This window comes from Macadamia integrifolia, chromosome 2, assembly GCF_013358625.1.
Source record: "Macadamia integrifolia cultivar HAES 741 chromosome 2, SCU_Mint_v3, whole genome shotgun sequence".
Classification (NCBI taxonomy): Eukaryota; Viridiplantae; Streptophyta; class Magnoliopsida; order Proteales; family Proteaceae; genus Macadamia; species Macadamia integrifolia.
The window spans coordinates 5,443,105-5,455,109 of record NC_056558.1 but is presented as its reverse complement, the minus strand read 5'-3'; the positions used below and the strand labels follow the sequence as shown (position 1 = coordinate 5,455,109).

General features: G+C 39.5%; 1 protein-coding gene across 1 annotated transcript in view; it reads right to left on the bottom strand.

Moving 5' to 3' along the window:
* The window catches only part of LOC122094062 (exocyst complex component EXO84B-like), a 36,120-nt gene extending 25,123 nt beyond the window's left edge, over positions 1-10,997 (bottom strand). The window contains exons 1-3 of the mRNA XM_042664696.1: positions 10,863-10,997; positions 5,854-5,951; positions 4,094-5,150 (exon numbers count right to left, since the gene is read on the bottom strand). Coding sequence (XP_042520630.1) covers positions 4,094-5,150; positions 5,854-5,951; positions 10,863-10,997 — 1,290 coding nt within the window. The remainder of the gene's footprint in view (positions 1-4,093; positions 5,151-5,853; positions 5,952-10,862) is intronic.
* Positions 10,998-12,005: the final 1,008 nt, after the last annotated feature.

Sequence of the window (12,005 nt, the reverse complement as noted above, 5' to 3'; positions counted from 1 at the left end):
CGTCCTCTAAATATTTTCTGCAGAATAAACAAGATACCCAGTTTTTCACAGACTACAATTGAGTCATCTTAAGAGTACCAAAAAAATCTGAGAAACTACCAATCATACCCTAATCTAACAAAAATTCGACAAATGCCAAAGCATTATAAATGGTACCATTAACAGGATGATATAATTGATAGATTGGAATATATCATAACAGATTTTGTATGTCAAGAAGCATAAGACCTTAATGTTTGCCCTTGTTGGGTGTGACTTCTCTAGTACTAAGCAACCATAGAGAAGAATCTCAAGGTGGCAAGCTTGGGAGCTTTTATCTGCCACATGCCAGCTAGGATGGATGGTCTTAAAAGGATAAACAAATTCATTATCAAGCAAGAGAAAGAATATACAAAGGAAAGAGGGGAGAGTAGGGCCCGAAGGCATAAAACGAATAAAGGAGAAACACTGGACTAGCAACTAAGAGGTTAACTGCTAATCAAGGAGACAACAAAAAGGGTGGGGCTAAGAGAAAATAGTCAGAGAGTAGGCCCCAAGATACAACAATAAGTCTGTTCCTTGGGGTATTTCTGACATTACTGTATTGGGTTGAGACTAGTTTCGAATTGCTATCAGAATAAATGGCCTTCCAAATCTTATCATAAGATCTGGAATTGGAAGTCCATCTACGCAAGTTACGTTCCATCCAGGTATGATTGATGGTGGCACAAAAAGCAAGCTTTCCAATAGTATCACAAAATGTAGCTCCTGAAAATGTCTGAACCCAAATCCATTCACGACTCAAGGGGAGAATTATTCTTCTGGAAGGCCAAAAGTGACTGAGAACCCTTTTCCAAATAGCTAAGGAGAAGGGGTAGGAGAAGAAGAGATGGTCAACATCTTTTGTGGCATTCCAACATAGGCAACAGGTAGGGGGGACGTGAATATGCCGGTAGAGAAGGAAAAACTACATAGAGAGGCAGTTTGAGATGGCGCACCAAGCTGTGAAGTTGTGGCGAGGGATATGTCCTTTGAACCAAATAATGTTCCTCCATGGAACAAGAGGACCTTTGGAACGAATAAATTCCCAAGCAGAGGCAAAACTAAACAATCTCGTGGGAAAGGGTCACCAACGAATTTTATCCTTCCTCCCCCAATGTCCAGGGGGAATAGGGGGAAGGGAGGACCAGAGATCGGCAAGGGGAGGTTGAGAGAATGGAGGGTCCATATACCATTTGCCAAGAAGGAGGCAACAGTGGCATTTCTATTCAAACCAGAGGAATAAATAACTCTAGGGCTAACAATGGTCGATAGAGTACCCATGGGGTGCACAGATCAAGCCAAATATAAGTGGATGCACCGTTGCCCATACTAGAAGAGATGGCTCTGATAGCGATGGCTCTAGCACTAAGAATGTTGTGCCAAACCCAGGAGGCATCTGGAGTAGTGGGGATCATGGTTCAAAATCTCGTCGAGATCTCGGTTATTTCCTGATTTTTTTCATTGGCCGAGACGAGATAGGCTACGAAATACACTACGTACATCATCTTGGTCGAAATCTTGGTATCTCGGCAAAGAAATCAGTATCATCTCGGCAAGATACCGAAATATTACATTGTAAAGGCTTATAAATACCTCATTTCGGTGAGACAGAGTCAAATTTTCAACTGTCTCACCTATCTCGTCTGTCTCGATGAAATCTCGGTTCCATCTTGCATTTTGAACACAAAGTCACCCTACTGACCTCTAATTAGCCACATCATCACACATATTGCCTTTCAAATCGCTCATACAACAAGATGTACACATCTCAAACTTAAGAAAGGTAAAGTTCTTTCCCCAAAACCTTTTTTTTTAAATAGTACATAAATACATGTTGGATGGGGCTAGATTTTTTTATATGCTAGACACTAGAGGCCGATCTCTAACCTCACAGAGTTGAAATTTTTTTTGGGTACATAAATATGTTTTTTATTTTTTTGGTTTAAAAATGTATTTTCCATTAACATAAATTGTTACTTTTTATGGTAAATATACCTTTGATGGAAGTCAATTATATATATATATATATATATGTTACTCACCATTGGCTGTTCTACGACTCTATCAAAGTGAAATTTTTTTTCATCAGGTAATTATTTATTTTAATTTTCAAAAAATTAGAAAAATATATTAATAATTGAAAATTAATTTTAAAAATAGGGAAAAGTATTCTATTTTGATTTCAAAATAAAATAAAAATAAGAAATTAATATTAAAGTGTTTTGAAGCATATATGATGCTTGTTATGTTATACCGTATTCTCCAAAACAATTCGACGGTTGCTACCAAACAAAGGTGCAACTCTAAAACAATGTCATATTCTAATATTTTTGCAAATTTATGTTCTAAACATGTTTATTAACCTTAAAACAAGCTACCCACCAAGCTTCAGGTCAAAATATGGCCGTTTGACCACTGAAACAGTCAACCGAATAAAAAAAATACGATTATGAACCCACTGAAACGAAACGAGATTTCAAACCTTAGTGGGGGATGGACCAAAGTGAGTCATTCTTAAGGGGGGATGAGTAGACCCAAGAGACCCAAATGTTGTTGTGTCTGCACACAATTTTTCAAATGAGTTTTAGGATACCCACGGAATTGACTTCTTTAATCCCTCCTTCAGATTTGGGAAGGCAGATGGAGGACCAGTTGATGGGATGGAGGAATTTAAAAGCGCATGTTCCTTTCCAGATGAAGGAGCAAATCAAGGATTCCATGGCCCTTATGACGGATTGGGGGAGAGCAAACACTCTGGACCAATATAGGTACATGGATTGCAGCACATATTTGAAAAGGACAAGACGGCCTACATAGGACAACAGCTTACCTTTCCAGAGCTTAAGCTTCTTTCTCATAAGATCAAGCATGGGGAGCAATGGTGAGCGGAGAGCCTAGCTGTAATGAGAGGAAGGCCCAGATATTTGATGGGGAGGGAGCCAATAGCAAAGCCAGTGATCTCAAGGAGACTTTGGTGGAGTTAGAGACACCCACTAGAAAGAGATGGGATTTAAGAAGGTTAATTATAAGCCTGAGAGAAGTTTGAAGGAGTGAAGGGCGGCCATAATGGAAGAGATAGATAAGGTGTTAGCCTTAGAAAAAATCATTAGATAGTCCGCAAAGGCAAAATGAGTAAGCTTGATGGATTTGAATTTGGGGATGGGGGAGATGAGATGAAGCTCAGTGGGGGATTGGATGGATCTGGAAAGCACTTCAAGAGAGAGGGAAAAGGGGCATCCTTGTCTAATTCCGACAGAAGAGGAGAAGAAGTCATCTGGACTACCATTTATAAAGACCAAGAAGCAAGGGAGGATATGCAAGAGTGGATCCAGTGGACAAAGGACGGAGGAAAAGACATTTGCAGAAGGACTTTGGAGATGAAATCCCATCGGATTGAGTCAAAAGCCTTGTAGATATCAATCTTGAAATCCCATTGGATTGAATCAAAAGCCTTGTGAAATCCATCAGATTGAGTCAAAAGCCTTGGGGAAATCCCATCGGATTGAGTCTTAAAAGATCAATCACTCTTGAATGATGTACTAAGTTTTAGCCCGCATGTGGTGCCACAATAAACAGGCACTATATTGGTCAACAGAACACTACACAATGTGGACCATGCTTTAATTCTTTGAAAGGACAAGACCTGGACAAATAACAGAAAAATTACCAAAAAAGTAATAAGAGGTCAAAAACACAACCAAGAGAAACCACAGTACTTTTCGAATTAATTATTGTGTCAATAAGATTTCTTCAATTAGAAAAAATATATATATATGAGACAAGAGTCCTAAAGTTGATAGTACTATACTGTTTTTTGTCAAACAAATAATTTATTGGACAATGTAAGTTACAACAACAAAAGTTAAGAAAAAAGAAACACTGACAATATGAGATTAAAAAGGGAGATAATCCAGTACAAATCCCACTTCTGCAGGGTCCAAGGAGGGGTGGATTAGAACCAATACCAACCTTCAGCACTTTTGCAGGGAACCTTGCTATAACATAAGAAGAATAATATACCCCTTCCACAACACAGTGAATCAGACTTCAAGCAGAAAAAAAAATTATATACCTGAACCATAAAATTGAATCGATGAGCACTGCTCGAAAGTTTATGTTGGGATGCCATCCCAGAACCAACAGATGTAGTCGAAGATCTACCAGAGTGGCGTGTAACAGTTGGAGGATATGAGAGGATCCAATCATCTGCAGCAGCTAGGGCAGCAGTGCTCTCTTCAATTCGTTTTAAATTGGCAACCAATGCTTGCTCTACGCTAGGCCTAAAGAGTTTCAAGAGAACAGGACAAAGAGCTAAACCACGAGCTTCTAACAATGAACAATGACCTAAGGCTATTTGAACACACTCTGCAGCAGCTCTAAAACCTCCAGCAGCAGCTGAGGAAGCCAATGCATGTTTCTTTACAAGAAGTGCAAAAGCCTCTGTCTGTTTTGTAGCCCACATCACAAGCTCAGAGGAATATACTGGCTCCTCACCAAAAACAGCCAAAGAATCACTAGCTGCCTGAGTGATGGTGGAAAAAACTAGTTGAGAGAGAGCAGCAGTATAGGCTCCTCCATACGAGGTGCTTGAAGGACGAAGACTTTGCATGTTACACTGAAATCTTTGGTAATGGGCATTAAGTAGCAAACTGTGAGCACGAGGTCCATCTCCAAGCCTTTTAAGAGCTGAAACTGCAGCACGGAGCTCACCACTGCGAGTAGAGGGTTGGCAAACAGCTTCAGAGAGCTGATCAGCTAATCTTTTTTTTCGTTCAGTGATGGCAGCTTGTAGCGACTTAAGCAAATCTGGACTCATGGTTTTCTTTTCTTTTGCTTCTGCAGCCAACCTTTCCCCTTCATCCAGGGCATTTAAAGCTTCATCCACTCTCCTCTCAGCTAACAAAACATCAAGGAGATTAGGGAATTCTTCAGACCACTTCTCCATGTCAGAAGATTCACTGTCTTCATAATTAGATACACCTTGAACTTTGGAACCTTCAGAAAAAGTGGTAGACAAGGAATCAATGTTAACTCCTTCAGCTAAACCATGAATTAGAGCTGCCTGAGTAGACAGATGATTTCTGATAGACAGAAGTTCCCCCTCTAGATCTGATATCTCCTTTGATGTGCTGTAAATAAACAGAACATGCATCATTAATGTAAATGTAGTTAATCCCAAAGTACACTAAAACTGCAATCCTAATCAATAGTAAGACTGGATAGATTGGTAATAGATGCAGAGACGAAAATTAAAGTAAGGTTTGAAATTGTTCTGGCTGCTGTAAAAATATCTATTGAGTCGATGGACTAAAAAAATGTCCAATTTGGCTCTCTGAGCTTGCCGAACAACCACTGGAACTCAGTGCACAATTCCCTTGTACTGCTTGTTTTCCACAGTATCTAGTAGTCTCACTGATGGAAAATCTAGTACATTAAAAAGGGCATACAGCATACCCATTGCAAAAGGCTCCCACCACTGCAGGGTCTAGGGAGGGTCATAATGTACGCAGGCGTACAATTTCAGGATAAAAGGGAATGCTGTACTAATTGATTTGCGTAATTTCTAGAATCTGTTGCTTTGGAGTGTTTGATTGTTGGTGTTTGGTTAAATTTTTGGATCAATAACCTCCAGGATTGAGGGGATTTTCATACTAACTTTTCCCATATCAAAAATTCTTTTTGGCTGTACGAAAGAAACAAGAATTTTAGACAAAAAAATAAAAGAAATATTATTGTGAACTGAAACTAGTCGTCACTTGGTAAAATAATATCCTAAGAGGTGACTGCAGAAAGGAAAGATCTGTCAAACATACCAAGAAAGAGTGAACTCACCGTATGAAAGCTGTATAGTTAGCATACACACTCCTACGCATTTCCTCCGCAGAGGCCTTCTTCAGATCTAGAAGAGATGAGCATAATTGCCTGATTTCCTGAGGGCGGACGCAGAAACATGTTATTCTGAGTCCAGAGATATGAGATTCATGTTTTTACGTATGCACAAAGAAAATTAACACTTGATACAAAGACGAAAAATATGGATTATTAATGAAAAACATCTCGAATATAGTCAGGTACAATGAGACTTGAACCTCTCAATACTCGCTTTTCTTTTTTTCTTTTTCAAACATTAATAACATTATATTGATTGTGAGAGAAAGAGAGAGAGAGAGAGAGAGAGAGAGAGAGCAATTCCCAAAAGAAGCCAACACAGGCAATCCACAAGGGAAGCAACACAGCCAAAGATGGGCCGTGTTTCCTCTACACAAACACCACAAAAAATTTATAGCAATTCTTTCTCCACAGAAATCCCAGAGTGCCTCAGAAAAAGGAAACAAGAGAAAACCCAACCCACCACCCACGCCAACCTCAATGGTGCAGTCAAGAGTCTAGAATAAAATCTAGAAGATAAAGGCTGGAACCACACTTAGAACAAGGATCAGATTGAAGAAATATGAAGAATTAGACACAAAAATCTGGAATATATCCAATTTTAAGAAAAAAAAACCAGCTTTCCAGGTAATTTACCCAAAACTAACCGAGAAGTTGAGAAAACTTGGTGAACCAGGAACTGAGAAATTACTGCTGCAACTCCTTGAAATCCAATCAAACAGAGATAACCAACCCAGTAGGATCCTCAGCCATGGTAACTAAAGGGTCGTTCATTTGATGGGGTGGAATAGTTGCATGAAGTCATGAACTATTCCACCCCCCATGGGATCTGAGGTCGTTTGACCTGTGCCCTTCTCCACCCCACCCCCTCATTAAGTCCCACCAACTTGGTGAAAATTTTCCAAAAATCCAAGGGAAAGCGGTTGGAGATAAAGCAAGAACAACAGTGCACTGCACATCACCCCCTGCCCATCAATTCAAGCTCTGCCACCGCAATTGGTGTGCCTAGCCGCTGCACCCCTCCATCACATCCTTGCTAAGGTATATTGAGGGGCAAAAAAAACCCCTGCAAGAACTCCATAAATTATGTGTTGAGATCGTGGGGAGGAGGGTGGGTTTCAGACCACGAAGGTGGGAGTGGGATTGCGAAGGTGAGAGGGGAAGTTTCAAAACGGTGAAGAGGAGTTACGAAGGTGAGAAGGGGGTTTCAGAATTCAGATTGCGAAGGTGAGGAGGATTTCAGACCGGTGAGGAGGATTTCAGACCGAAGTAGGTTACACTAGGTAAACAACAACCAATATGTTAAGCTCAAACCAATTTCAAATCTGATCCCTCTAATTAGCCTTAACAGAAGCCAGAAATAATAGAAGAATCAAGGGAAATAAAACCCAGAAATTTAGAAGATCAAACCTGTCCGACAAGAACCAGAATTAACCCCAAACAATTACTTGCATTAGCAGGGAAACAAACCAGCAGCAGAAATCAATCCCAGACAGGAGAAGTCTGTAACAGGGATTCGACTGGGCAGCAGGGCTTGATTCCTTGATCGATTGTACCCTTCAAACAGTCCTTAATTCCTGCAGATGGTTTCCAGAACTACAGAACAGAGGTTGAGAAGCAGACCCTATCGATACTCCTTAAATCCTTCAATTCTGGGAAAAACCGATGGCTGAACTGGGCTATTCTTGTTCTGCAACTCAGGAATGCTACTGTACCTTCAGCCGATGCCTTCTCTCACTCAAGTCTCTCCCTCACAATACAAATAAAGAAAACTAAAAGAAAGAAAAGAGAAAAAGAGGGGTAGGCTTGGGTGGCATAATGGCTATCTCAGCCAGGGAATCTCACCCACAGCTATCCCAACTGTTGTCTTCCTTTCTCAGGAGATGAAGCAAGCAAAACTTCATTACTTCAATAATGATTTGTGTCTACAGCAGACCCTCTTTATATAGAGGTCTGTGATTACAAATATAGAAGCTTCACACAAAATAGAAACTAAAGCAGAAATAGAAACTACTTCTATCTTCTAATTAGGAAACAAAATAGCAGCTATTAAGACTTCCTAAAAACATAACCACATTACTAAAATAGGAACTAAAAGAGCTTCCTATGCTGAACCGATAGGCCAGCCTAGGCCAGCATAGGGATGGGCGGTAGCTGCTCTTCATGGCTGCTTCTTCCTTCTTTAGTATTGATCGCATGATGGGGATCTCCATCAGGGAGCCTCACAGGGAAGCGGGGTAGGCAGCATAGTTTTTAAGGCGGTAAGGCGATGGAGGCGTTTGAGGGTCTTTCCGAGCGCCTTAGCGATAAGGCACGCATAAAGCGTCGCCTTATCGACTATAGCATTCCTGTGTAAATTTTTTATAAAACCAATCTATTTGACTCAAATCTTAGTTGCATCCTATTACTCATATGTTAAATTAATATTAAAGGTTCATATTCATACCAATGTAAGATATTCATCAAGAAAACAAATCAATAAAGTGAATAAACTAAGTTCATCTTCATCAATCATCAATCATTATAACATATTAACATATAATATAAATACATAATTATGAAACAAAATTATAAATATAAAGAAAAGAAGACAAAAAATACAAGTATTTATTATACTTACTTCTATGATGCCAAAATGAGTGCCTAAGCCCTAAGGTCATCCACTATATTTCTACTTCTGTCAAGGATGAATGAAGCTCACCACTGCCGAAGCAAACTGGTCACCTGGATCAGTGGTTCTTCCTTGTTCCTTGATTCCTTCTCAAAGCCCTTTCTTAAAACCCTTGACAAAATCAAAACCCTGTCTGTGAATCGTGTTTTTGTTTTGTTTGTTTTGGTTATTTTTGGTGGAGTAAGCTGATCCCATACATCTCAAGTGTTAACAAAACTATACATCTACCAATAAAAAATCTATATTTGGAATCTTCATCAAGTAATTTTAAAATGTGTTTAAAAAAAAAAAAAACCCATAAAGCGCCACTTCACATAAGGCGGAGCACTGCCTTACCATCTCTAGATCGTATCAGCGCCAAGGCGTTGGTAAGGCGACACCTTAGCAGCGCCTTAAAAACTATGGTAGGCAAGATGGTGGTGGTTGCAAATTCAAGAGCCCACATGGTAGTGGAGTAGATATATATATGTATATATAGAGAGAGAGAGAGGGAGATTCAGGAAAGAAGCTGAAAGATTCTCGAAATGGGATGGTTCTCTCTGAAGGAGAACACCTCAGGATCTATCGTATGATGACCGACAGTGCTCAACGGACTGAGATTCTAGATGAAATGATGCACGGCAGATGCCTACTTGGATTATAGAATGCCTTAGGATCCCTCATACAATGACAACCAATGTAAACCTATAATATACGATGCAGTTGGGTGTGGGAAAATTTGGTATATATTCAGTATTTTGATTATTACTTTGTTTTCTTATTGTTAAAGTAGGTTGTCCATCAAGTGAGTTGGGAGATTTATTTCAATTGCTAATTTAGGTTAGTTTCCATGTTCATTAGTTTCCATTGTTAGGTTTTGATTTTCCTTTTCATAGCCATGTAACACAGTAGAGAAGGACAAACTTGACGTTTGAAATTGAATGTTTGTTTGGCTGAACCTTGGCTGCCATGACCACATACCTCTCTCTTTTCTGATTTTCTCTTCTGTTCTCTTTTCCTTTCTTATCTTCTCCTTCTTCTTTTATGGTTCTCTCCCAATCCCTGTTCTGGGCAGCAGTTGCAGCACCTTAGGAATGGCTAGATCTTCACCGATACAGCCCCTTCCCACATAAAATTCTGGGTGAATGTTGCTTACACATAGGCAAACTAAACCCTTGATGCTATTATCTCAGACTCAAAAGATATTGTGCAATCTATTTCTGATGGTAAAAATGCTCATTGGAATTCTTGGTATTGGTGGAACTCTCTATCTAAGCTTTTGCAATCGGCCTCTGTTTCTATTTGGCACTCAGTGAGGGAAACTAATAAAGTGGCTAAGGCTTGTGCTAATTTTTCAGTTAGTAGTCGTTCAAATTCATGTTTCACAAAGTACAATTCTTTTCCGGACTCAATCAAGATTGCTATCAGGGATGATAACTCTCAAATTCCTTTTATTAGATCAAAATAGTTTATTTTTTATAGCTGATTATAAAGCCATCCTCCCTCTGTATCTGAGTTGGGTTTTGGTTTTATTTTTTTTTAATTCCTAATTTTGTTTAGTTAAGTCTTAGGATATTGGGTTCGGGGTAAGGCGGGTTATGTCCCCCCCATTGTATTTTTTCATTTATCTTCTATCAATAAAATTTTTGGGTCCGGCCAGGTGAACCCAGATAAGTTCCGGGTTAAAAAAAAAAAACCTTGAGTACATCTCCCTTTGAGAGGATCGAACAAAATAAGGGTTTGCTTCACTGTTCAGCACCAGATCTTAGTTGCAGTTACAGAAAATTCCCTTGCGCCAGCTATTTTGAGGCGTAACTTTGTCGGAATCAAGAGCCCCTTTGGTTTCCAAGCTTCAAATGAAATTTCAGGCCAAATAGAGGCCTACTGAAAAAGTTCTCTCAATTTCAGGTCGTCCCATGTCCGCTGGTTCTGTTCGTTGCTGAAGGTTGAAGACAACCTTCAAAAAGTGAGATTTTCACCCTTTTATTTTTCTGTTTCCAAGATTGCCCCTCTTCTTCCATTATCTTCTATAGTCCCTATCTTTATTTCTAATTCCTGAATTACCCTTTCTATTAGCATATTGTACCCATTACTTAAGCCTATAAGTTTAATCTAATTACAAGTCTGCCACTCCCTTCTAAATTTTCATTTATTTACAGAATTGCCAACCTCATTGGGAACTTGAGTTAAATTGCAGTTCTGCCATCTAGTTGACGCTCTACTTTAATTACGAATCTGCCATTGGTTACTGCCATCGTTTTATTGAGTGTCCAAGTGGGCCCCTAAGCAATCCAATACCTACTTTTGGAACCCGGATCCGCATCAATGTAGATTGACATTTGATCTTTCTTTCACCTTCATCTTTCATGGCATGGAGATCCCATCCCTTCCAAGCGGTCAACACCATCGTCTCTGCAAGTAAGCAGGTCACATCCATGCTTTATCATTCCCTATTCTCCCAAAGAACAAACAACTGAGGAGTGGAAAAGTAAACAATCCCCATAACTTTCCTCATTCCTATTGCTCACCCCATTACCTGTGGTTCCCATACCCACAACAATCCCACCCCATCACACCCCACAAACAAACGGGGCCTAAGTTCTAACCAGAGAGATATTATTATATTGGATCTTCAGATGATATGACGGATCAGTTTCAGAGAATTACAGAAACTGGACAGAAGATTATATAATCAGTCAACTTAGTGATGAATAAACTAGTAATCAAGATAAGATTGTAACAGAAAATAGTAACAGAAATCTATCCACTAAGCCTCAGGACAACCTATGAGTTAATAGTGAGGATCTGACGTGAGCTAAAAAACTGAAGCTGGTAAAAGAAAATAGTATCCGCATCGAGAAAAAAGAGAGAAACAAGTAAGAAAGAAAAAGAATTGGAGAGGAGGTGAGGGAAAGATCACACATCTACACCTTTGATTAGAATCTGAATACTGAATGAACCAAGAGGGATGAGAGATAAATCAATCAAGCCAATGCTGGATCGAACCATAAAAAGTCAAACTTTTATTCCCAATACTGAATTGCTGGGGGCGGTGATTACAAATTTATAGCTGCTCATAAAACCAATACCAATTCCTTTTAATGATCTATTTTGAAATCAAAAGCTCTCCTGGACACAACCAACTCGTCCATCAACCTATGTACCCGGTGCACGACACTCCAACATGTGCGATGCGAGTCCCGAGGAGCGAGAACTACACAGCCTCACCCTGAGAATCTCGAGAGGCTGTTTCGATCACTTGACCACAAGGTCATAACATTCGTACCATACTGTTGGACCAAGCACGCCCCTTCTTCTGTCAACCTATGTAATCTTTTATATGGACTCATATTCCAACTTCATAACCAAAACTTGACTCCAATCTCAGTATCTGTAACAGCTTCTAAATACCCCATTTCAACACAATTTTAATTAAATATTAACC